The sequence below is a fragment of the Gigantopelta aegis genome, chromosome 12 (assembly GCF_016097555.1).
Source record: "Gigantopelta aegis isolate Gae_Host chromosome 12, Gae_host_genome, whole genome shotgun sequence".
In the NCBI taxonomy this organism is placed as follows: Eukaryota; Metazoa; Mollusca; class Gastropoda; order Neomphalida; family Peltospiridae; genus Gigantopelta; species Gigantopelta aegis.
This window is the reverse complement of record NC_054710.1, coordinates 9,871,850-9,899,801: the sequence shown is the minus strand read 5'-3', so window position 1 is coordinate 9,899,801 and position 27,952 is coordinate 9,871,850. Positions and strand designations below refer to the sequence as shown.

The 27,952-nt window shown below is 39.5% G+C and overlaps 1 protein-coding gene across 1 annotated transcript in view; it reads right to left on the bottom strand.

Moving 5' to 3' along the window:
- Positions 1-5,558: 5,558 nt before the first annotated feature.
- LOC121385806 (multidrug resistance-associated protein 1-like) overlaps positions 5,559-27,952 on the bottom strand; it is a 68,713-nt gene continuing 46,319 nt past the window's right edge. Inside the window, exons 21-31 of the mRNA XM_041516595.1 lie at positions 27,236-27,389; positions 24,956-25,187; positions 22,808-23,118; positions 20,194-20,393; positions 19,074-19,197; positions 18,473-18,574; positions 17,254-17,441; positions 16,699-16,825; positions 7,424-7,590; positions 6,458-6,652; positions 5,559-5,580 (exon numbers count right to left, since the gene is read on the bottom strand). Of these exons, the coding sequence (XP_041372529.1) occupies positions 5,559-5,580; positions 6,458-6,652; positions 7,424-7,590; positions 16,699-16,825; positions 17,254-17,441; positions 18,473-18,574; positions 19,074-19,197; positions 20,194-20,393; positions 22,808-23,118; positions 24,956-25,187; positions 27,236-27,389 (1,822 nt within the window). The remainder of the gene's footprint in view (positions 5,581-6,457; positions 6,653-7,423; positions 7,591-16,698; positions 16,826-17,253; positions 17,442-18,472; positions 18,575-19,073; positions 19,198-20,193; positions 20,394-22,807; positions 23,119-24,955; positions 25,188-27,235; positions 27,390-27,952) is intronic.

The following is a 27,952-nucleotide window of genomic DNA, read 5'->3' as shown; positions in this document are numbered from 1 at the left end:
GCTTTCTTTTTGTCACGTGCCGAACGATAATATCGCGAGAGTTGAAAGAAACAAAAATTTACATTGATGGTGTCATTGGTACGGTAGCTCAGGGTCAAGTTCAGCCAGCAAACGTTTCGCTAATATTTAACGACACCAACAGAGTACATTGATTAATTAATCACCGGCTATTGGATGTCAAACATTTTGTAGCCAAACTTTGACATATAGGCCTAGTCTTAGAGAGGAAATCCACTACATTTTTCCATTAGTAGCAAGGGATCTTCTATTTGCCCCATCCCACACACAGAATAGTACATACCACGGCTTTTGATATACTCGTTGTGGTTCACTGGCTTGAACGAGAAATAGCCCAATGGGTTCACCGACGGGGATTGATCCCAAACCGACAGCGCATCAAGCGAGCGCTTTATCATTGAGTTACGTCCCGACCTTCACTCTAGACAGTCTAAAGTATTTTAAACGTTCATGCCCAAAAACAATGTACAGAAAATTGGTTTTAAAGCGACATACCCTAATTTAAAAAAACCGCACGTTCGTCTAAGAAGTAATGGTTTAATAGTGAGACACGCTCTAGTTATTTTTGACAGTATTTCCCTGTTTAAAGAGCACAGTCTTTAGCTTCTCTCTGTTATAACCATATCCAAATGTGTGTTATAGGTTTGTAGATTTAACTAAACTCGGTGTCCAATTTTTATGAGCTGAAACTAGGGTCTGCGCCTTTAACTTTATTTTCCACCACAAAATACTAATTTCTGTAAAGCCTATATCATATATTATTGCTCTGATGCTGATGGACGGTTTAATATTTAAAAAGACCCCCTCCCCCCCAAAAAAAAGAAGAAAAAAAGGAGAAACAACCCAAAACAAAACCGATGCCCAAAGTTCATAAAAGCGTTAATTCTAACTTATGTAACTGTCATCAGCTTAGTCAATTACTATACCAAAAACATGATGGCGTGTCACAACCACTTCATGTTTAAAACAATGTGTTCCCACCTCCACCTCAATAAATGGGTCAAGCATTGCATGATGACATCATTAAAGGGACATTCCTGAATTTGCTGCAATTTTTAAGATGTCAATTAATAGAGACTTTTCGACGACTGTAATTACATATCAAATATATTTTTCTGCATAAAATATTAGTGGCTGTATATTAAACGTGTTTCTGATCGTTCTAATATTTGTACTATGTTAAATTTCATTTTATTTCCTAAAAAAGATTTTTTCGTACGTACGAAATTATTTGTAGACAATATCCAGTTTGGGCTTCTTACAAATATTAAGACGACCAGAAACACATTGAATATACAGACACTGATATTCTAAACAAGAAAATATATTTAATATGTAAGTTTAATCACCCCAATAATTCTGAATAAAAAATATTATTGGTAGTAAATCTTAAGGCAGAGATTAATTTTACTTGTAGAATGCAGAAATTGCAATGCAGGACATCTAGTTTTCAAACTTTTATGGGGGAGCATGCCCCAGAACCCCCTAGAAACTTTGCTTTTCGCCCTCTATCTCAGCCCCCCCCCCCCCCCCCCCCCTCCACTCAATGTCTACTTGCTTCTGCTGTGTCTGGTTCATTGTATCATCTTTGTAATGATGTTGAACAATACCAATGATGTGCTGGTTCTTGACAGTGTATTAGCATCTGCTTTTGTTCATTTTAATACGTCTGGCCATTTACGAGCGGGAGAACGTTGATATCCAGGTGAGGTCAGGTCATAGGGTTTAAAGGCGTATCACAGACCACTGACCTATTTAATGGTCTAACAAAGTACATGTGTATTACCTGAACAAATATAATTTGATTCGTCCCTAAATGTAATTTATTCAACCATCTTCATAACCACCATACACCATTTATTAATGACATTTTGTAAAAATAATTGAATTATGGCAATGGTCCATAATTCAAAAACTAAAATTGACGAGAGGGATGACATGAATTTCACTCCATTATGTTTCAGTTAAGGTGATGCGATAGCTAGATTTGGTTTCCAACAATTAATGTAATTTTTATTTATTATCCAATTTTAGAGAAATAAGGTTCTTAAATCCGTGACAGTATGCCTTTAACGTACACATTCAGAGCAAGCTTTTTTAGCTCACGCCCATCATGAGAACATACCAATTCTAATCCAAGATGGTCTAACAATAACTCAATGCAATAACCAGATAAATGTTCAGTGTTTTGTTTCACCCTACTATGATTCTGGGTTGATGATCTTGCAAAGGTTGTAGCTCTTGGCATAATATGCCAGTCATCTCCATATCAAATGCCCCACATTGTAGACGGCAACGGGAGAGCAATATACTTAACGAGACATCATTCTTCGAGCAGTGTTTATTAGACGTTAAACACTACTTTGGCCTGTATACTGTTATATTTCATGGAAAAGGTATCAGTTTAGCATATTTTGCACGAATATTTGAATAATTTTTGCCCGAATTTGGTTTCGCTCAAACACTAGGGGAGCAGTTGCACTCCTTGCCCCCCCTCCCCCCCAACCCCCTCTGCATTGTACGCTTATGTCTACCACTGAGCTACATCCCACCCCGAAAATGGAAGAATGATAATATGTGTCATGGGTGAAAACAAAACTGAGTGATGTATTCTAAATGTTAAACTATTAATAATAAACCTAGTACTTGTAACTGTCCTGCAAAAACTCTGTGTCAAATAATAAACTTTTTCCTTCACACAACAAACAAACAACAAAGAGACAAAATATTTATTTTATAATACATTATAAACTTTAAAAAAAATCACATGTCATCCAAATATATCACAATATTGTTAATGGGACTTTTTTATATATATACAGGGAGTTATTTTAAACAATAAAATGTATTTAACAAATGTTTATTTATTAAAAAGGCTCTATTAAGTCGGCGATATGTTACAATAGCAGCCACACAGCCATTTCCACGTTGTCCTGTGTTTCACAGAATAAATTCTGACATAGAAATTGTATTGAAATATAAAAATTGTATTGAAATGCATGCAAAAGTGAATGGTGTTGTGTAACCTTCACCGTCCATTACTGTGCTGATAATCAGTCAAAGTTTACCCTTGTTTTTAAGAGCCATTTTCCATGTGCAGTTTCTAGCACATCAAAAAGAGACACATCAGCAGACCACTGGATTTCAAATTTCATGGGAAACACTTTTTCAGTTCCGTGCCTTGTTGTCATGGGAACCCATCGGAAACTGTTTTATTATATAATTACATGTATATATTAGTTTCTCTATATAATAATTATGGCAAACTAAATTTTGGTTCCGTGATTTTACTGACAAGCTACCAACAGAATACTGGGACGTGAAACCCAATTGATGGTTATGAGTAGACCGGCCTATCAGTCTTTCCATATTATTACAAGTAAGTGCCTACACTGCGTCAAAAACTGCAGACATGCAAAATCGCCCTATAGTAATGCCATGTTAGTTTGAATGATCATCACTAAATGGCAAGAACAGTTTCCTGAGATATGGTAATTAGAACATTCAAGAAGACATAATGTAACAAAACAAGTTAAGCTGTATCCTAACCGGAAACAATTTTATTAATAGAAATAATTGATTTCAATCGCGGTATCCCCAATGACATGAGAGGGGGAATGCCAAGGGAACTTTGGAGGGGGATCGTAAAAAAGTTGAAAACTTATATATAATAAAATTATCCGCCTCTGATATATCTGGTTGAGATACAGCTTTACACTCCAAATAAATATTCACAAACAAACAGTATTTAAAAATATAAAGCTCACTACAATACAGGTTAGTATAAATGTAACAACGTATATGAAAATACTCTGTTTAATATATCTATGAGACAATATGATTATGAAAAAAACTATTACAATTAACTAGTTATAAAAATACAAAACAATAATGAACCATCAGTTAAAAAACAATTCTCAGAATCAGTCGCATTGAATATATATAAATAAACCATAAAGAGAAAATACACGCTCACCCAGTATTCCCTGTATATCACATCTGTGACACAACCATAAAGAAACAAAATAGAGACAAAACATTCTTGGATGTGATATAAAATGAACATCCGAACCTGTTATCTGTGACACAACCATCACAAAACAAAATGGAGACAAAACATTCTTGGATGTGATACAAAATGAACATCCGAACCTCTTATCTGTGACACAACCATCATACAACAAAATGGAGACAAAACATTCTTGGATGTGACACAAAATGAACATCCGAACCTCTTATCTGTGACAGACACAACCATCATACAACAAAATGGAGACAAAACATTCTTGGATGTGATAAAAAATGAACATCCGAACCTCTTATCTGTGACACAACCATCATACAACAAAATGGAGACAAAACATTCTTGGATGTGATACAAAGTGAACATCTGAATCGTGTTATAACGAACACATTATACAACAACCATTTCATTCATTAATTAAAAACGTAATTAATTAATTAATTAATGTATAATGATATCCCAGCACAAAACAATATATCGGCTATTGGGTATCAGAGGTAAATTATAAAAAAAATGGATGATTAACATACATGTAAATAAAACATTATTAACAACTGTGTAAAAAGCTATCCAATTAAGATTCATGCATGCTGTCCTGGGCACACACACACCTTAACTGTCTGTCCAAAACAAGGGTTAATATGGTTGTTAGTGGTCAGAGAGAGAGAGAGAGAGTTTGTTTTGTTTAACGACACCACTAAAGCACATTGATTCATTGGCTATTGGATGTCAAACATTTGGTAATTCTGGCTCTTAAAGGACACCCACTACATTTTTCCATTAGCAGCAAGGGATCTTTTATAAGGTTTGTTTTGTTTAACGAAACCACTACAGCACATTGATTTATTAATCACTGGCTATTGGATGTGAAACATTTGGTAATTTTTACTTGCCTGATGCCATATAACCGTAAATAAAATGTGTTGAGTGCATCGTTAAATAAAACATTTCCTTTTTACTTGCAGTCTTGGAGGATACCTGCTAAATTTTTCCATTAGCAGCAAGGATTCTTTTATATACAACTTCCCAGAAACATGACAGCACATACCATGACATGTTGCATTTCAGTCGTCCTGTCATCATACATGTGCACCATGCTAAGATGTCCCTCTTCATCTTTAAGGCCAAGTCAGAGATTATGCCCACGACAGGCATGCTTGAACAGTTTTCGGATTGAAACATACCAAACAAATTACCCGTACACAAGCTTTGAAAAAAAAGAAGAACACACCATTTTTTTTTTCTTCCGACATTTTTGTTAATTTTTAAAAAAAATTTGGTTGCCTATTACAGACTTTTGGGGCCGAATTTACGAAGCCTGTTTTTCTTGAACCGCAGGTGTTTTAAACATTGTAAATACATGTAGTTATACGCGTGTAAGACACAAACAGACTTGCTAAATTCCACCCTTGTCTTTTATCTGCAGATATTTTAAATGGTTTTTATACATAGGTTTTAATGAAGATAATTCTAGCATAAAATCTAAATTTTCGTTTTCCTTAGACGGCTAACTAAGTCAGTTGTCACTATTTTCACACCTGTATAAACAATTATGCTGTTTTCTTCAACGTTATCTTATCACATTGAAGTTTTCTTCAACATTATCTTATCACATTGAAGTTTTCTTCAACATTATCTTATCACATTGAAGTTTTCTTCAACATAATCTGATCACATTGAAGTTTTCTTCAACATTATCTTATCACATTGAAGTTTTGGCGGAATGCGATGCAACTGTTCCAATCTGTTCTGATGTAATTCCGGCGTCTTTAGCCATTGCGTAGAACGCCATTGAATTCTTGTCTATTAAGAATCACAGTGGGAGTTTCGTACAACTTATCTTATCACATTGAAGTTTTCTTGATCCATCACATTGAAGTTTTCTTCAAAAGAATCTGATCACATGAAGTTTCTTCACCCATATTCAAGTGTTTACGTCCGATCTAGAACGCTAAGTCTGATGTCACACAGTTCAACGATCTTATCACATGATGATGTCATCTTATTGGTGCACTTCAACATAACTTAATACAGGAACACACATTTTATGAAGTTTTGCACCATCAACCGTTCCAATCTGTTCTGATGTACCACGGCCTGTAATATACCAGTCGTGGTGCACTGGCTGAAGTGAGAAATAGCTCAATGGGCCCACCGACGGAGAATACTAACAGTGCTGTCTAAGAATGTAATACAGTATATTAAAATAGTGTAAATAATGGTGTTTGTTTCGTAATTTAACAAAAATGCAACACAATAACCAAAATATACATACAGATAAAGTTAAAGTTTGTTTTGTTTAATGACACCACTAGAGCACATTGATTTATCAATCATTGGCTACTGGATGTCAATCATTTTGTAATTTTTCACATGAAGATGTAAAGAAGCTAATAAAAAATAAAATCTGCCTACCTGTCGTAATCTAGGATTGTGTTGAGACGGTGAGCAATGGTCAGAACTGTACAGTCCTTGAACTCTGTTCTTATAGTTTGTTGAATGAGGTCATCCGTTTCCATGTCAACCGCAGCCGTTGCTTCATCGAGAACGAGAATCTTGGTTTTACGGAGAAGAGTTCGAGCAAGGCACACAAGCTGCCTTTGTCCAACACTGCAACAAATCCATTACATCTGTTATATTAAAGTTATAAGATACTAGTTTCTAGTGAACTGACCTTCAGTTCTTCTCAGTCTCATTAACATAATAATGAATGGTTTACAAGATACTAGTTTCTAGCCAACTGACCTCAGTTCTTCCTAAGTCTCATTAACATAATAATGAGTGGTTTACAAGATACTAGTTTCTAGTGAACTGACCTTCAGTTCCTCTCAAGTCTCAATGACATAATAATGAGTGTATTTTATTCATATCCATACCCATGTTTAACTACAGTTAATTATCATATGATGTCTATAGTTCTATTTACATTTATATTCAAGCACTGGGTGCAGTTGTATGACTTGTACATGTATCCCTGTGTAACATTACAGCAATTGCAACTGCACCCCTTTTAATGCCAAAGATTAAATGTATGAATAGAACGTTGTTGTTGTTCTTGTGTGATTATAAATGAGTGGTTTACAAGATACTAGTTTCTAGTGAACGGACCTAAGATTCGTCTCAAGTCTCATTAACATAATAATGAGTGGTTTACAAGATACTAGTTTCTAGTCAACTTACCTACAGTTCTTCTAAATTTATTTTAAAAAAATAGTGAGTTCTTTACAAGATACTAGTTTCTAGATAACTTGCTTCAGTTTCTTGTTAACATAATAATGAGGGGTTTACAAGATACTAGTTTCTAGTGAACTGACCTTCAGTTCTTGTCTCATTAACATAATAATGAGTGGTTTACAAGATACTAGTTTTTAGTGAACTGACCTCAGGTTCTGTCCTCCCTCGCCACACTCGTACTCGATGGTTGCGGGCAGCTCGCTGACAAACTTGTTGAGGTGAGCGTGTTTCAGAGCCGTCCAGATCTGCTCGTCAGTGTACAGGTTAAATGGGTCAAGGTTCATTCGCAGGCTGCCCGAGAACAACACCGGGTCCTGACGGGGCAGAAAAACAATCACACAAAATCTCATTATATGTTAAAGGCATACTGTCACAGACCACTAACCTATTTAATGGTCTAAAAAAGTATTACCTGAACAAAAATAATTTGATTTGTCCATAAATGTACTTTATTCAACCATCTTCATAACCACCACACTCCATTTATTAATGATATTTTGTAAAAATAATTGAATTATGGCAATGGTCCATAATTCAAAAACTAAAATTGCCGAGAGGGTTGACATGGATTTCACTCCATCATGGTTCAGTTAAGGTGATCCGATAGCTAGATTTGGTTTCCAACAATTAAGGTAATTTTTATTTTTTATCCATTTTTAGAGAAATAAGGTTCTTAAATCCGTGACAGTATGCCTTTACGGCTACCTGGCATATAAAACAGTAAAACATAATAAATATATTTCATTATAAATTTACCAAAAAACTTCAAGCATTATGAGAGTACTGTTAAAGCAATACATTCAATGAAAGTAAAACTTGATCTGTAACAGTACATTATAAAACTGTACAAAACATTTCAGCTCAATATATCAAGGCATTCTGAAAAAAAAAGTCCGGAGAAATGTTTTTCACATCTCCTAAGTTCAAGGGCCATAACTCTATCAAAAATGAGTAAATTGCCATGAAAGTCAAACTTGATCTGTAACAGTATATTGTAAAGCTAAACACAAAATATCAGTTCAATATATCAAGGCCTGAAAAGAAATAGTCCGGGAAAAGAAATTTTCACATCTCCTAAGTTCAAGGACCATAACTCAGTCAAAAATGAGTAAATTGCCATGAAAGTCAAACTTGATCTGTAACAGTATATTGTAAAGCTATACACAAAATTTCAGTTCAATATATCAAGGCCTGAAAAAAAATAGTCCGGGAAAAGAAATTTTCACATCTCCTAAGTTCAAGGACCATAACTCTGTCAAAAATGAGTAAATTGCCATGAAAGTCAAACTTGACCTGACAGAAGGATGGAGATGAAACCTATAGTCCCCTCTGGTTGGACCGGTAGGGGACTAATAAAACTAGTGTTTTCCCTAGCTTGTTTTAGCATGGTGCAGCACCATCTTGCCTTAATCAGCACCATGCTGCCCTGAGATTAAACAAGCCTTTTTCACTAATTAATTCTAAAATTGCCTTTATAAAACACCCAAAAAGAGTCTAGATCTGAGATCATGCAGTCCCATGTCATGTGTTTATTACCTGTGGTAGAATGGTGAGTCTAGATCTGAGATCATGCAGTCCCATGTCATGTGTTTATTATTACCTGTGGTAGAATGGTGAGTCTAGATCATGCAGTCCCATGTCATGTGTTTATTACCTGTGGTAGAATGGTGAGTCTAGATCATGCAGTCCCATGTCATGTGTTTATTACCTGTGGTAGAATGGTGAGTCTAGATCATGCAGTCCCATGTCATGTGTTTATTACCTGTGGTAGAATGGTGAGTCTAGATCATGCAGTCCCATGTCATGTGTTTATTACCTGTGGTAGAATGGTGAGTCTAGATCTGAGATCATGCAGTCCCATGTCATGTGTTTATTACCTGTGGTAGAATGGTGAGTCTAGATCTGAGATCATGCAGTCCCATGTCATGTGTTTATTACCTGTGGTAGAATGGTGAGTCTAGATCATGCAGTCCCATGTCATGTGTTTATTACCTGTGGTAGAATGGTGAGTCTAGATCATGCAGTCCCATGTCATGTGTTTATTACCTGTGGTAGAATGGTGAGTCTAGATCATGCAGTCCCATGTCATGTGTTTATTACCTGTGGTAGAATGGTGAGTCTAGATCATGCAGTCCCATGTCATGTGTTTATTACCTGTGGTAGAATGGTGAGTCTAGATCATGCAGTCCCATGTCATGTGTTTATTACCTGTGGTAGAATGGTGAGTCTAGATCATGCAGTCCCATGTCATGTGTTTATTACCTGTGGTAGAATGGTGAGTCTAGATCATGCAGTCCCATGTCATGTGTTTATTACCTGTGGTAGAATGGTGCAGTCCCATGTCAGTTTATCTGAGAGATCATGCAGTCCCATGTCATGTGTTTATTACCTGTGGTAGAATGGTGAGTCTAGATCATGCAGTCCCATGTCATGTGTTTATTACCTGTGGTAGAATGATGGTGAGTCTAGATCATGCAGTCCCATGTCATGTGTTTATTACCTGTGGTAGAATGGTGAGTCTAGATCATGCAGTCCCATGTCATGTGTTTATTACCTGTGGTAGAATGGTGAGTCTAGATCTGAGATCATGCAGTCCCATGTCATGTGTTTATTACCTGTGGTAGAATGGTGAGTCTAGATCTGAGATCATGCAGTCCCATGTCATGTGTTTATTACCTGTGGTAGAATGGTGAGTCTAGATCTGAGATCATGCAGTCCCATGTCATGTGTTTATTACCTGTCTAGTGCAGTCCCATGTCATGTGTTTATTACCTGTGGTAGAATGGTGAGTCTAGATCTGAGATCATGCAGTCCCATGTCATGTGTTTATTACCTGTGGTAGAATGGTGAGTCTAGATCTGAGATCATGCAGTCCCATGTCATGTGTTTATTACCTGTGGTAGAATGGTGAGTCTAGATCATGCAGTCCCATGTCATGTGTTTATTACCTGTGGTAGAATGGTGAGTCTAGATCATGCAGTCCCATGTCATGTGTTTATTACCTGTGGTAGAATGGTGAGTCTAGATCATGCAGTCCCATGTCATGTGTTTATTACCTGTGGTAGAATGGTGAGTCTAGATCATGCAGTCCCATGTCATGTGTTTATTACCTGTGGTAGAATGGTGAGTCTAGATGTCAGTTTATTACCTGTGGTAGAATGGTGAGTCTAGATCATGCAGTCCCATGTCCCTAGATCAGATCATAGTCCAGCAGTCCCATGTCATGTGTTTATTACCTGTGGTAGAATGGTGAGTCTAGATCATGCAGTCCCATGTCATGTGTTTATTACCTGTGGTAGAATGGTGAGTCTAGATCTGAGATCATGCAGTCCCATGTCATGTGTTTATTACCTGTGGTAGAATGGTGAGTCTAGATCTGAGATCATGCAGTCCCATGTCATGTGTTTATTACCTGTGGTAGAATGGTGAGTCTAGATCTGAGATCATGCAGTCCCATGTCATGTGTTTATTACCTGTGGTAGAATGGTGAGTCTAGATCTGAGATCATGCAGTCCCATGTCATGTGTTTATTACCTGTGGTAGAATGGTGAGTCTAGATCATGCAGTCCCATGTCATGTGTTTATTACCTGTGAGTCTAGTAGAATGTCATGTGTTTATTACCTGTGGTAGAATGGTGAGTCTAGATCATGCAGTCCCATGTCATGTGTTTATTACCTGTGGTAGAATGGTGAGTCTAGATCATGCAGTCCCATGTCATGTGTTTATTACCTGTGGTAGAATGGTGAGTCTAGATCATGCAGTCCCATGTCATGTGTTTATTACCTGTGGTAGAATGGTGAGTCTAGATCATGCAGTCCCATGTCATGTGTTTATTACCTGTGGTAGAATGGTGAGTCTAGATCATGCAGTCCCATGTCATGTGTTTATTACCTGTGGTAGAATGGTGAGTCTAGATCATGCAGTCCCATGTCATGTGTTTATTACCTGTGGTAGAATGGTGAGATCTGAGATCATGCAGTCCCATGTCATGTGTTTATTACCTGTGGTAGAATGGTGAGTCTAGATCTGAGATCATGCAGTCCCATGTCATGTGTTTATTACCTGTGGTAGAATGGTGAGTCTAGATCATGCAGTCCCATGTCATGTGTTTATTACCTGTGGTAGAATGGTGAGTCTAGATCATGCAGTCCCATGTCATGTGTTTATTACCTGTGGTAGAATGGTGAGTCTAGATCATGCAGATCATCCCATGTCATGTGTTTATTACCTGTGGTAGAATGGTGAGTCTAGATCATGCAGTCCCATGTCATGTGTTTATTACCTGTGGTAGAATGGTGAGTCTAGATCATGCAGTCCCATGTCATGTGTTTATTACCTGTGGTAGAATGGTGAGTCTAGATCATGCAGTCCCATGTCATGTGTTTATTACCTGTGGTAGAATGGTGAGTCTAGATCATGCAGTCCCATGTCATGTGTTTATTACCTGTGGTATTACCTGTGCAGTCCCATGTCATGTGTTTATTACCTGTGGTAGAATGTGAGAGTCTAGATCATGCAGTCCCATGTCATGTGTTTATTACCTGTGGTAGAATGGTGAGTCTAGATCATGCAGTCCCATGTCATGTGTTTATTACCTGTGGTAGAATGGTGAGTCTAGATCATGCAGTCCCATGTCATGTGTTTATTACCTGTGGTAGAATGGTGAGTCTAGATCATGCAGTCCCATGTCATGTGTTTATTACCTGTGGTAGAATGGTGAGTCTAGATCATGCAGTCCCATGTCATGTGTTTATTACCTGTGGTAGAATGGTGAGTCTGTCATGTGTTTATTACCTGTGGTAGAATGGTGAGTCTAGATCATGCAGTCCCATGTCATGTGTTTATTACCTGTGGTAGAATGGTGAGTCTAGATCATGCAGCCCCATGTCATGTGTTTATTACCTGTGGTAGAATGGTGAGTCTAGATCTGAGATCATGCAGTCCCATGTCATGTGTTTATTACCTGTGGTAGAATGGAGTCTAGATCTGAGATCATGCAGTCCCATGTCATGTGTTTATTACCTGTGGTAGAATGGTGAGTCTAGATCTGAGATCATGCAGTCCCATGTCATGTGTTTATTACCTGTGGTAGAATGGTGAGTCTAGATCTGAGATCATGCAGTCCCATGTCATGTGTTTATTACCTGTGGTAGAATGGTGAGTCTAGATCATGCAGTCCCATGTCATGTGTTTATTACCTGTGGTAGAATGGTGAGTCTAGATCATGCAGTCCCATGTCATGTGTTTATTACCTGTGGTAGAATGGTGAGTCTAGATCATGCAGTCCCATGTCATGTGTTTATTACCTGTGGTAGAATGGTGAGTCTAGATCTGAGATCATGCAGTCCCATGTCATGTGTTTATTACCTGTGGTAGAATGGTGAGTCTAGATCATGCAGTCCCATGTCATGTGTTTATTACCTGTGGTAGAATGGTGAGTCTAGATCATGCATCCCCATGTCATGTGTTTATTACCTGTGGTAGAATGGTGAGTCTAGATCATGCAGTCCCATGTCATGTGTTTATTACCTGTGGTAGAATGGTGAGTCTAGATCATGCAGTCCCATGTCATGTGTTTATTACCTGTGGTAGAATGGTGAGTCTAGATCTGAGATCATGCAGTCCCATGTCATGTGTTTATTACCTGTGGTAGAATGGTGAGTCTAGATCTGAGATCATGCAGTCCCATGTCATGTGTTTATTACCTGTGGTAGAATGGTGAGTCTAGATCATGCAGTCCCATGTCATGTGTTTATTACCATGGTGAGTCTAGATCATGCAGTCCCATGTCATGTGTTTATTACCTGTGGTAGAATGGTGAGTCTAGATCTGAGATCATGCAGTCCCATGTCATGTGTTTATTACCTGTGGTAGAATGGTGAGTCTAGATCATGCAGTCCCATGTCATGTGTTTATTACCTGTGGGTGAGTCTAGATCTGAGATCATGCAGTCCCATGTCATGTGTTTATTACCTGTGGTAGAATGGTGAGTCTAGATCTGAGATCATGCAGTCCCATGTCATGTGTTTATTACCTGTGGTAGAAGTCTAGATCATGCAGTCCCATGTCATGTGTTTATTACCTGTGGTAGAATGGTGAGTCTAGATCATGCAGTCCCATGTCATGTGTTTATTACCTGTGGTAGAATGGTGAGTCTAGATCTGAGATCATGCAGTCCCATGTCATGTGTTTATTACCTGTGGTAGAATGGTGAGTCTAGATCATGCAGTCCCATGTCATGTGTTTATTACCTGTGGTAGAATGGTGAGTCTAGATCATGCAGTCCCATGTCATGTGTTTATTACCTGTGGTAGAATGGTGAGTCTAGATCTGAGATCATGCAGTCCCATGTCATGTGTTTATTACCTGTGGTAGAATGGTGAGTCTAGATCATGCAGTCCCATGTCATGTGTTTATTACCTGTGGTAGAATGGTGAGTCTAGATCTGAGATCATGCAGTCCCATGTCATGTGTTTATTACCTGTGGTAGAATGGTGAGTCTAGATCATGCAGTCCCATGTCATGTGTTTATTACCTGTGGTAGAATGGTGAGTCTAGATCATGCAGTCCCATGTCATGTGTTTATTACCTGTCCCATGTCATGTACCTGTGGTAGAATGGTGAGTCTAGATCATGCAGTCCCATGTCATGTGTTTATTACCTGTGGTAGAATGGTGAGTCTAGATCATGCAGTCCCATGTCATGTGTTTATTACCTGTGGTAGAATGGTGAGTCTAGATCATGCAGTCCCATGTCATGTGTTTATTACCTGTGGTAGAATGGTGAGTCTAGATCATGCAGTCCCATGTCATGTGTTTATTACCTGTGGTAGAATGGTGAGTCTAGATCATGCAGTCCCATGTCATGTGTTTATTACCTGTGGTAGAATGGTGAGTCTAGATCATGCAGTCCCATGTCATGTGTTTATTACCTGTGGTAGAATGGTGAGTCTAGATCATGCAGTCCCATGTCATGTGTTTATTACCTGTGGTAGAATGGTGAGTCTAGATCATGCAGTCCCATGTCATGTGTTTATTACCTGTGGTAGAATGGTGAGTCTAGATCATGCAGTCCCATGTCATGTGTTTATTACCTGTGGTAGAATGGTGAGTCTAGATCTGAGATCATGCAGTCCCATGTCATGTGTTTATTACCTGTGGTAGAATGGTGAGTCTAGATCATGCAGTCCCATGTCATGTGTTTATTACCTGTGGTAGAATGGTGAGTCTAGATCTGAGATCATGCAGTCCCATGTCATGTGTTTATTACCTGTGGTAGAATGGTGAGTCTAGATCTGAGATCATGCAGTCCCATGTCATGTGTTTATTACCTGTGGTAGAATGGTGAGTCTAGATCATGCAGTCCCATGTCATGTGTTTATTACCTGTGGTAGAATGAATGGTGAGTCTAGATCATGCAGTCCCATGTCATGTGTTTATTACCTGTGGTAGAATGGTGAGTCTAGATCATGCAGTCCCATGTCATGTGTTTATTACCTGTGGTAGAATGGTGAGTCTAGATCATGCAGTCCCATGTCATGTGTTTATTACCTGTGGTAGAATGGTGAGTCTAGATCATGCAGTCCCATGTCATGTGTTTATTACCTGTGGTAGAATGGTGAGTCTAGATCATGCAGTCCCATGTCATGTGTTTATTACCTGTGGTAGAATGGTGAGTCTAGATCATGCAGTCCCATGTCATGTGTTTATTACCTGTGGTAGAATGGTGAGTCTAGATCATGCAGTCCCATGTCATGTGTTTATTACCTGTGGTAGAATGGTGAGTCTAGATCATGCAGTCCCATGTCATGTGTTTATTACCTGTGGTAGAATGGTGAGTCTAGATCATGCAGTCCCATGTCATGTGTTTATTACTTGTGGTAGAATGAATGGTGAGTCTAGATCATGCAGTCCCATGTCATGTGTTTATTACCTGTGGTAGAATGGTGAGTCTAGATCTGAGATCATGCAGTCCCATGTCATGTGTTTATTACCTGTGGTAGAATGGTGAGTCTAGATCTGAGATCATGCAGTCCCATGTCATGTGTTTATTACCTGTGGTAGAATGGTGAGTCTAGATCTGAGATCATGCAGTCCCATGTCATGTGTTTATTACCTGAGTCTAGATCATGCAGTCCCATGTCATGTGTTTATTACCTGTGGTAGAATGGTGAGTCTAGATCTGAGATCATGCAGTCCATGCAGTCCAATGGTGGATGTCATGTGTTTATTACCTGTGGTAGAATGGTGAGTCTAGATCATGCAGTCCCATGTCATGTGTTTATTACCTGTGGTAGAATGGTGAGTCTAGATCTGAGATCATGCAGTCCCATGTCATGTGTTTATTACCTGTGGTAGAATGGTGAGTCTAGATCATGCAGTCCCATGTCATGTGTTTATTACCTGTGGTAGAATGGTGAGTCTAGATCATGCAGTCCCATGTCATGTGTTTATTACCTGTGGTAGAATGGTGAGTCTAGATCTGAGATCATGCAGTCCCATGTCATGTGTTTATTACCTGTGGTAGAATGGTGAGTCTAGATCTGATGCATGCAGTCCCATGTCATGTGTTTATTACCTGTGGTAGAATGGTGAGTCTAGATCATGCAGTCCCATGTCATGTGTTTATTACCTGTTATTACCTGTGGTAGAATGGTAGAATGAGTCTAGATCTGAGATCATGCAGTCCCATGTCATGTGTTTATTACCTGTGGTAGAATGGTAGAGTCTAGATCTGAGATCATGCAGTCCCATGTCATGTGTTTTTTATTACCTGTGGTAGAATGGTGAGTCTAGATCATGCAGTCCCATGTCATGTGTTTATTACCTGTGGTAGAATGGTGAGTCTAGATCTGAGATCATGCAGTCCCATGTCATGTGTTTATTACCTGTGGTAGAATGGTGAGTCTAGATCATGCAGTCCCATGTCATGTGTTTATTACCTGTGGTAGAATGGTGAGTCTAGATCATGCAGTCCCATGTCATGTGTTTATTACCTGTGGTAGAATGGTGAGTCTAGATCATGCAGTCCCATGTCATGTGTTTATTACCTGTGGTAGAATGGTGAGTCTAGATCATGCAGTCCCATGTCATGTGTTTATTACCTGTGGTAGAATGGTGAGTCTAGATCTGAGATCATGCAGTCCCATGTCATGTGTTTATTACCTGTGGTAGAATGGTGAGTCTAGGTGCAGTCTCAGATTCTGTGGTAGAATGGTGAGTCTAGATCATGCAGTCCCATGTCATGTGTTTATTACCTGTGGTAGAATGGTGTCTAGTCTAGATCATGCAGTCCCATGTCATGTGTTTATTACCTGTGGTAGAATGGTGAGTCTAGATCATGCAGTCCCATGTCATGTGTTTATTACCTGTGGTAGAATGGTGAGTCTAGATCATGCAGTCCCATGTCATGTGTTTATTACCTGTGGTAGAATGGTGAGTCTAGATCTGAGATCATGCAGTCCCATGTCACTGATTTTGAGAGGAAACCCGCTGTTGCCACTACATGGGCTACTCTTCCGATTAGCAGCAAGGAATCTTTTATCTGCGCTTCCCACAGGCAGGATAGCACAAACCATGGCCTTTGTTGAACCCGTTATGGATGACTGGTCGGTGCAAGTGGTTTACACCTACCCATTGAGCCTTGCGGAGCACTCACTCAGGGTTTGGAGTCGGTATCTGGATTAAAAATCCCATGCCTCGACTGGGATCCGAACCCAGTACCTACCAGCCTGTAGACCGATGGCCTACCACGACGCCACCGAGGCCGGTCAATGCTAATGATAATCAGAAATTTTTACTACAGTATCAAGTCAGAATAATCAGAAATGACTAAAATTTTAACTTAACCACAGTATCAATTCAAAAATGACTAGTGTTTGAACATAACCACATTATTATTGATGGTCGGAAATGACTCAAGTTTGAACTTAACCACAGTATCAAATCAGAATTGACTAAAGTTTGAACTTAACCACATTATTATTGATGATCGGAAATGACTCGAGTTTGAACTTACCTTCTGCCCTCCTTGGACATTATACGTTATTCCCTTGATGACGAGATCAAGACCCGGTCGGTATCGTGTCTGGTAGTTCAAGAAGTTGATGTCTCCTTTCTGCGGCCAGTCTTGAGGTGGACGTCTAAATGGATTCTCCCAGTCAGCCTGTAGGGGTGTTAACATACGAATCACAATGTACAGTGTTCTTAAAATAAGAATCACAATGTGCAGTGGTGTTAAAATATGAATCACAATGTATGTACAGTGGTGTTAAAATATGAATTACAATGTACACTGGTGTTAAAATACGAATCACAATGTACAGTGGTGTTAAAATACGAATTACTATGTACAGTGGTGTTAAAATAAGAATCACAATGTACAGTGGTGTTAAAATAAGAATCACAATGTACAGTGGTGTTCAAATATGAATCACAATGTACAGTGGTGTTCAAATACGAATCACAATGTACAGTGGTGTTAAAATATGAATCACAATGTACAGTGGTGTTAAAATAAGAATGACAATGTACAGTGGTGTTCAAATACAAATCACTATGTACAGTGGTGTTAAAATATGAATCACAATGTACAGTGGTGTTAAAATAAGAATCACAATGTACAGTGGTGTTAAAATAAGAATCACAATGTACAGTGGTGTTAAAATACAAATCACTATGTACAGTGGTGTTAAAATATGAATCACAATGTACAGTGGTGTTCAAATACGAATCACAATGTACAGTGGTGTTAATATACGAATCACAATGTACAGTGGTGTTAATATACGAATCACAATGTACAGTGGTGTTAAATACGAATCACAATGTACAGTGGTGTTAATATACGAATCACAATGTACAGTGGTGTTAAATACAAATCACAATGTACAGCGGTGTTAAAATACGAATCACAACGTACGATGGTCTTAAAATATGAATCACAACGTACAGTGGTGTTAAAATATGAATCACAACATACAGTGGTGTTAAAATATGAATCACAACGTACAGTGGTGTTAAAATATGAATCACAACATACAGTGGTATTAAAATATGAATCACAACCTACAGTGGTGTTAAAATATGAATCACAACGTACAGTGGTGTTAAAATACGAATCAATTTAATTTGGCAATAGTTTATTTACAAACCAATAGATAGTACTGAAATCTTTGTAAATCTACCGCAACTTACCTCTGTAGGTGTTTCAGAATATTCCTTCACTCTTTCCACCGACACAATGTTCGTTTCAAGGTCAGAGGTCATCCGAACCATCCAGTTCAAACTTGCTGTTACCTGTATAACACAAGAACAGTTTGTTTTTCATTTTGTATACAGGGCTTGAAATAGACAAGGCCATTAAAAATACACTATATGCTTTGGTAACTAATCGTGCTTTCCTGTCTGTGAAAATGTTTCGCTAATATTTAACGACACCACTAGACCACCTTAATGTATTAATCACCGGCTATTGGATATCAAACATATGGTAATTCTGACAGACTTAGAGAGGAAACCCACCACATTTTTCCATTAGTAGCAAGGGATCTTTTATATGCACCATCCCAGACAGGACAGCACATACCATAACCATTAATAAATCAGTCGTGGTGCACTGGTTGGAACTAAAAATAGCTCAATGGGCCCACAGATGAGAGTCGATCCAAGACAAACTGGAATGAATGACACCTCAGCACGAAAAATACATGGGCAATTGGGTGTCAAACTATGTTAAAGGCTTTACCACTGGGCTGTGTCCGGCCCTACTGTGATGTAACTAGTTAGTAGCGGTCACCTGTAGAGCATAGGAGATTGACAGGCCAACGAGTCCGCCCTCCAGCCCGTCTTCACTGACGGCGAACAGAGCCGCTGCCAGTACGATGAGACTGCCGACAAACTCCAGACGCCAGCCCAGCCATCTACAAAAACAACAACAAAAAACAACAGTAAACAGTTGAATGAATGAATGAATGAATGAATGAATGAGTGTTTAACAACACCCCAGCACGAAAAATACATCGGCTATTGGGTGTCAAACGTAAACAGTTGAAGTTAGTCGGTTTGTGTTTTACATCACTAGAGCACATTGCAGGATTTTTAACAGAGGTGGGGGTGCAAATTCCTTGTGATGGTACCAAAAATGGTAAAAAAAAACCCACCCAAAACCATACCCTAAAAATGTTGACATAATATTATCTAAATCTGATAGAAAACATTTGGACCTGTGGTAATTGGGGGGAGGGGACATAGTCATTAGTAAAGCACTCGCTTGATGCATGGTCGGTTTGGGATCGATCCACGTCGGAGAGCCCTATGAGCTATTCCTCATTCCAGTCAGTGCCCCACAACTGGTATATCAAACGTTTGTTTTTCTTTAAAGAGCACAATGTTTTGTTAATCATCAGCTACTGGATGTTAAATATTGGGTAATTTTGACATGTAGTCTTAGAGAGAGGATCGAAAGCCGCTACATTTTTCCATTAGTGGCAAGGGATCTTTTATATGCACTATCCCACAGACAGGATAGTACATACCATGGCCTTTGTCACACCAGTTGTGGAGCACTGGCTAGAACGAGAAATAGCCCAATGGGTCCACCGACAGGGATCGATCCTAGACTGACTATGCATCAAGCGAACACTTTACTACTGGACTATGCTCAGCCCCTTGATTAATTCATTGGCTATTGAGGGCAGGGACATAATATTCAGGGAACATTTTATTTAGTATTACATCACGCTTTGGTATGTACGTTTCAAAAGATAACTACACAATTCTAAAACATTTAACAGTAGTTGCTACCCGGTAATCAATTTTCAGTTGACTAGAAATGTCGCTAATCACAATTTTGAAAACAAAATGTTCCCTTATAATCAAGTAATAAAATTCAACATAACTGTTAAAAATGAACATGCCTGTTTGAAGCTATCCCACTAAAATAGTAGACAAGATTTTTGTCCACTTTAGCTTGTGATTCTTGATAGAATCTTTCGGAGGCACCAAACGCTCGTATGGTGGAAGCACCCGTCACTGTTTCACTGAAGTGAGAATATATTGGCGATCTCGTCACAGATTCTATCCTCTTCAGCTGTCGAGAGGTGGGAATGTAGAAGCGCTGAAAAAACAAAAAACAAAATAAAACGTGTAACAAACTGTACAATAGGGCCTCCACGAGTACAAAATATTGGACTCTAGTACTCGAGTGTCAAACTCGACCCAGACCCAAGTACCCGACACTTACACCAGCTGATGACGAGATTAAGGAATAAAGTAAAATACTTAATTCCAGCGCTGAACATGGATGGCAAATAATGTCATTGTATTGCATTTAAAAACTGGTTGATAAGTTCAGTGTTGTGACGGACGTCCAGTTTAAAAAGAGAAACTAGCGCATAATCATATAATTATTGTGTAACTTATATCGTTGGTTATCTACTGCTGAAAATATTGTCCTACATTGTCCATTGTATTATAGTTGATCACTGTCTCCCACCTGTGACTGGATCCGACTCACCTGAATTAGCCAGTAGAAGAGTCCAAGGGGGATAATCACAACGAGGAAGATGGGCGTGCTGTAGCTGATCACAACGACGGTACTGAGAACCGAGAACACCGTGTTTATCCACATCCGAACCAGCTGCATCCCTCACTAAAAACATTAAGACTGGATCGATCCGACTCACCTGAATTAACAAGTAGAAGAGTCCAAGGGGGATAATCACGACAAGGAAGATGGGCGTGCTGTAGCTGATCACAATGACGGTACTGAGAACCGAGAACACCGTGTTTATCCACATCCGAACCAGCTGCATCCCTCACTAAAAACATTAAGACTGGATCGATCCGACTCACCTGAATTAGCCAGTAGAAGAGTCCAAGGGGGATAATCACGACAAGGAAGATGGGCGTGCTGTAGCTGATGACGATGACGGTACTGAGAACCGAGAACACCGTGTTTATCCACATCCGAACCAGCTGCATCCCTCACTAAAAACATTAAGACTGGATCTGACTCACCTGAATTAGCCAGTAGAAGAGTCCAAGGGGGATAATCACGACAAGGAAGATGGGCGTGCTGTAGCTGATCACAATGACGGTACTGAGAACCGAGAACACCGTGTTTATCCACATCCGAACCAGCTGCATCCCTCACTAAAAACATTAAGACTGGATCGATCACCTGAATTACCTGAATTAGCCAGTAGAAGAGTCCAAGGGGGATAATCACAACGAGGAAGATGGGCGTGCTGTAGCTGATCACAATGACGGTACTGAGAACCGAGAACACCGTGTTTATCCACATCCGAACCAGCTGCATCCCTCACTAAAAACATTAAGACTGGATCGATCAGACTCACCGGAATTAGCCAGTAGAAGAGTGCAAGGGGGGTAATCACAACGAGGAAGATGGGCGTGCTGTAGCTGATCACAATGACGGTACTGAGAACCGAGAACACCGTGTTTATCCACATCCGAACCAGCTGCATCCCTCACTAAAAACATTAAGACTGGATCGATCAGACTCACCGGAATTAGCCAGTAGAAGAGTCCAAGGGGGATAATCACGACAAGGAAGATGGGCGTGCTGTAGCTGATGACGATGACGGTACTGAGAACCGAGAACACCGTGTTTATCCACATCCGAACCAGCTGCATCCCTCACTAAAAACATTAAGACTGGATCTGACTCACCTGAATTAGCCAGTAGAAGAGTCCAAGGGGGATAATCACGACAAGGAAGATGGGCGTGCTGTAGCTGATGACGATGACGGTACTGAGAACCGAGAACACCGTGTTTATCCACATCCGAACCAGCTGCATCCCTCACTAAAAACATTAAGACTGGATCGATCCGACTCACCTGAATTAGCCAGTAGAAGAGTCCAAGGGGGATAATCACGACGAGGAAGATGGGCGTGCTGTAGCTGATGACGATGACGGTACTGAGAACCGAGAACACCGTGTTTATCCACATCCGAACCAGCTGCATCCCTCACTAAAAACATTAAGACTGGATCGATCCGACTTACCTGAATTAGCCAGTAGAAGAGTCCAAGGGGGATAATCACGACAAGGAAGATGGGCGTGCTGTAGCTGATGACGATGACGGTACTGAGAACCGAGAACACCGTGTTTATCCACATCCGAACCAGCTGCATCCCTCACTAAAAACATTAAGACTGGATCTGACTCACCTGAATTAGCCAGTAGAAGAGTCCAAGGGGGATAATCACGACAAGGAAGATGGGCGTGCTGTAGCTGATGACGATGACGGTACTGAGAACCGAGAACACCGTGTTTATCCACATCCGAACCAGCTGCATCCCTCACTAAAAACATTAAGACTGGATCTGACTCACCTGAATTAGCCAGTAGAAGAGTCCAAGGGGGATAATCACGACAAGGAAGATGGGCGTGCTGTAGCTGATCACAATGACGGTACTGAGAACCGAGAACACCGTGTTTATCCACATCCGAACCAGCTGCATCCCTCACTAAAAACATTAAGACTGGATCGATCAGACTCACCTGAATTAGCCAGTAGAAGAGTCCAAGGGGGATAATCACGACAAGGAAGATGGGCGTGCTGTAGCTGATGACGATGACGGTACTGAGAACCGAGAATACTGTGTTTATCCACATCCGAACCAGCTGCGGCAGGTTATTGTCGATGGTCTCCACGTCACGCGAGAACCGGTTTAGGATCCGGCCAATGGGGGTCGTATCAAAGAACATCATCGGTGAACGCATGATGTTGGCCAACATTGATTTGTGGAGGTTTCGGGCAGCCTGCACCATTCGTGTAGAAGCAAGGACGGAATACAAGAGAACAATAACGGCTGGAAATAAACAAAACATTTAAAAAGTTGATTATGTTACCTCACAAATATCTCTGTTTCCAGTCAAACACAATGACATTTACAGGCCTAGTTGGACTATTTCTCGTTCCAGCCAGTGCACCATGACTGGTGCAACAAAGGCCGTGATATGTAATATCCTGTCTGTGGGATGGTGCATATAAAAGATCCTCTGCTAGCCCATGTAGTGGCGACAGCGGTTATCCTCTCAATATATCTGTGTAGTCCTTAACCATATGTCTGACGCCATATAACTGTCAATAAAATGTGTTGAGTGCGTCGTTAAATAAAACATTTCCTTCCTTCCTTTACAGGGCTAGATCTAGGCGAGCAGAAAAGTTCGCCAAATTATCTATTAATCATCAAATCTTTTTAAAAACCTCGTGATTTTCCAACAAAATATTAATTATCGCATGGATTTTTTTTCCACCAAATTAAAATAAAATTTGGCGAGTGGCAGAGCTAACCCTGCAAGAATCAAATCGACAAAAATTATGAATATTTAAAACTTTTGTCGGCCATAAACTTACATTTGTGTACGTGTACTTTGTGTCGTTCACAGTTGCATTCATAGATGTCCATCTCTATGCACGTTTAAAGGCATATTGTAACAAACCACTGACCTATTTAATGACCTAACAAAGTATTACCTGAACAAAAATAATTCGATTTGTCCCTAAACGTACTTTATTCAACCATCTTCATAACCACCATACTCCATTTATTAATGATATTTTGTGGAAAAAAATAACTGAATTATGGCAATGGTCCATAATTCAAAAACTAAAATTACCGAGGGTTAGCATGGATTTCACTCCATCTTGGTTCAGTTAAGGCGATGCGATAGCAAGATTTGGTTTCCAACAATTAATGTAATTTTTATTTATTATCCATTTTTAGAGAAATAAAGTCCTTAAATCCGTGACAGTATGCCTTTAAAAACAATTTATACTAAAATATCAATTTTAAGAAATATTTTGCTAAGTGATCTATGATCTCAACAACCAAAAACTAAAATTTAATAAATGTTTTTTCTTTTTTTCAAACATGCATTGATGCAAACATGCAAATATAAACCAAGTTCCATCGATCTAAATGCAAAAACGTAACATTGCAGCAAATGCAAAACCTGACTGTTGGAGAAATAACATATCTCGCCTTTCTTGTTCCAGCCAGTGCACCACAACTGGCATATCAAAGGCCATGGTATGCGCTATCCTGTCTGTGGGATTGTGCATATAAAAGATCCCTTGCTACTAATGGAAAAATGTAGCAGGAATTCTGTCTAAGATTTTAGGTAAAAATTACTGATATATGACATCCAATATGCTCTAGTGGTGTTGTTAAATTAAAATTTTATTTCGTCTTTTGACTGTGTTCAAGCAAGACAACAAAGAAGAAAACTGCTGGATGTAAAAGGAAGGAAGAAAATGTTTTATTTAACGACACACTCAACACATTTTATTTACAGTTATATGGTGTCGGACATATGGTTAAGGACCATACAGATATTGAGAGACAAAACCCGCTGTCACCACTTTATGGGATACTCTTTTCGATTAGCAGCAAGGGATCTTTTATATGCACCATCCCACAGACATGGTAGTACATACCATGGCCTTTGATATGCACTGGCTGGAATGAGAAATAGCCCAATAGCTCAATCTCAGACCAACCGCGCATCGAGCGAGTGCTTTACCACTGAGCTATGTCCCACCCCCCCTCCCCCCCCCCCCCCCCCCCCCACCCCCCCCCCCCCCCCCCCCCCCCCCCCCCCCCCCGCATGTAAATGATGAAATAACAAGACACGTGTACTAACCCTGAGTGAGACCGAGACCTCCGTAGACTCCGAGATACATTGCGTTTTTGTTCTGATACTCCGACGTATTCCACCGACTCGTGTTCTTCAGCAAGTCGTCGTCCGTCCAGTTACTCAGCCAGATGTTGGAGTAGACGCTGCTGGCTTGGAATGCTGCGAAGAGGATGACGATGATCAACGACATCATGTACCCGATCGACTTAGCATACTGTGCATACACAGTCATCTTTACCTGAAAAAAAAGACACAGCTCAATCTTCTACCGGCTGCCATTCAGGGTGAGTTTTAATGACTCGATGGGTAGGTGTAAGACCACTACACCCTCTTCTCTCTCACTAACCACTAACCCACTGTCCCAGACCAGACAGACAGCCCAGTACCGGCTCCTACCCAGAGTCAGTTTTAATGACCACTACACCCTCTTGTTTCTCACTAACCACTAACCCACTGTCCTTGACAGCTTGACAGACAGCCCAGTACCGGCTCCCACCCAAAGTGAGTTTTAAGGACTCAATGGGTAGGTGTAAGACCACTACACCCTCTTCTCTCTCACTAACCACTAAGCCACTGTCCTTGACAGACAACCCAGTACTGGCTCCCACCCAAAGTGAGTTTTAATGACTCGATGGGTAGGTGTAAGACCACTACACCCTCTTCTCTCTCACTAACCACTAACCCACACTCCCAGACCAGACAGACAGCCCAGTACCGGCTCGTCCTAGAGTCAGTTTTAATGACCACTACACCCTCTTGTTTCTCACTAACCACTAACCCACTGTCCTTGACAGCTTGACAGACAGCCCAGTACCGGCTCCCACCCAAAGTGAGTTTTAAGGACTCAATGGGTAGGTGTAAGACCACTACACCCTCTTCTCTCTAACTAACCACTAAGCCACTGTCCTTGACAGACAACCCAGTACTGGCTCCCACCCAAAGTGAGTTTTAAGGACTCAATGGGTAGGTGTAAGACCATTACACCCTCTTCTCTCTAACTAACCACTAAGCCACTGTCCTTGACAGACAGCTCTGTACCGGCTCTAACCAAGAGTGAGTTTTAACGACTTGATGGGTAGGTGTAAGACCACTACACCCTCTTCTCTCTAACTAACCACTAAGAACTAACAACTAACCCATGTCCTGGACAGACAGCCCAGATAGCTGGTGTGTGCCCAGGACGGCATGCTTGAACCTTAATTGGATATAAGCACAAAAATAAGTTGAAATGAAATAAATTTTCTTGGTCTGACAAAATTGGCCTAAATAACAAGCATTCTGAGAGTACTGCTAAAGCAATACATGTCCCCCACCGGACCCAACGAATGTTTGTATCTCCTAAATTCAAGGGCCATAACTGTGAAAAATGGGTAAATTATCATGAAAGTTAAATGTTATCTGTAACAGAACATGATACGATAAAGATACACAGAATTTCAGATCAATATCTTAAAGCACTGCAAAAAAAACACGAAGTCTGGAAAACAAATTTTCATATCTCCTAAGTTCAAGAGCCATAACTCTGTGACAAACAGGTAAATCACCATGCAAGTCAAACTGGATCTGTAACTGTACATGATAGAGCTAAACATAGAATTTGAGCTCAGTATCTTAAGGCATTGCACAAAATAACAATTTTATAACCTCCTAAGTTCAAGGGCCATAACTCTGAAAAATTAGTAAATTTCCATGAGAGTCAAATTTGATCTGTAATAATACACGATAAAGCTGTTCACAAAATTTCAGGTGAATATCTTAAAACACTGCAAAAAAAAAAAAGAGTCTGAAAACAAATTTTCATATCTCCTAAATTCAAGGGCTATAAGGCAACATTTGTCACAGAGTTATAGCCCTTGAACTTAGAAGATATGAAAATTAGTTTTTCAGACTCTTTTTTTTGCAATGTTTACAGAGAACTTTTAAAGTGACATGTTTTTCACCATTAAAGACTTTTTTGATAATTTAAATTAGAAGTACTTACATTTTATTATTTAGAATATTCTTTTTCATACACCTGAAGTGGTTCTCGTCATCCAGGTTTTTGTAATACCCCAAAATGCATTTTTCATAATTCTAAAAATGCACGTCCATCTGAGAAGTAATGGTTATCAAGACAAGTTCTAGTTATTTTTAGACAATATTTCCCTGTTTAAACATCACAGATATAGGTTGTCTCTCTCATAACTTTATCCAAACGTATTGCAGGTTTGTAGACAAACAAAATGTAACATCCATTTTCTAGGGCTGAAATTAGGGTCTATGCCTTTAACAGATTTGTAGATTTACCTTTCCAGTTTCCGATTTCTCTTCCTGGATGAGTTTATCTCCCTTGTCAGCCTTCTTTGTCAGATCGGTATCTTTTGTTGTTGGTTTCTCTCCATCTGTTTCAGAAACGGTCTTGCTCTTTTGTCGACTCAGACGGCGAGTTAGAGATCTGGCACTGAAGTGAGAATAAATTCAGATTAAATGTTTGTATTTGATACAAAACAATTCATTTTTCTCAACTTAATTAGAATTCCACAGAAATTAGTGGCCTTACTTACCAAAAACTGATATCATCTCACAAATAGCTGAGGTTAATCTCAGTTGCACATTAAAAAAAGAAGTCTTTGTCACTGTAACTTACCCATAAGATCCATGTTATAAACCCATTTGATATTACCGTTATTAACTTGGTTAATAATGTTGTGCTGTCAATGGGTCGTTTGTTTACAGCCAACAAGACTTGTATACCTTGGTGTAAAGTTTTGATGAGATTTAGTTGATGTGTGTGACTTAAAACTACATTTGTGCTAATCGCGGTGATGTCATATTAACAGTGAGACGACTTCAGAACTTTGATTTACTAAATATCAAATTAAAATGTTATTTTACAAGTGTTATAGGATAAATAGAATTCCATACTCATGGTTTTTAATATGTAAAATATCAACCTCATCTAGTTAATCAGTATTTGTCTCGGCAGAGCCTCGATATTTAACATAGACTCGGTTGATTTTTACG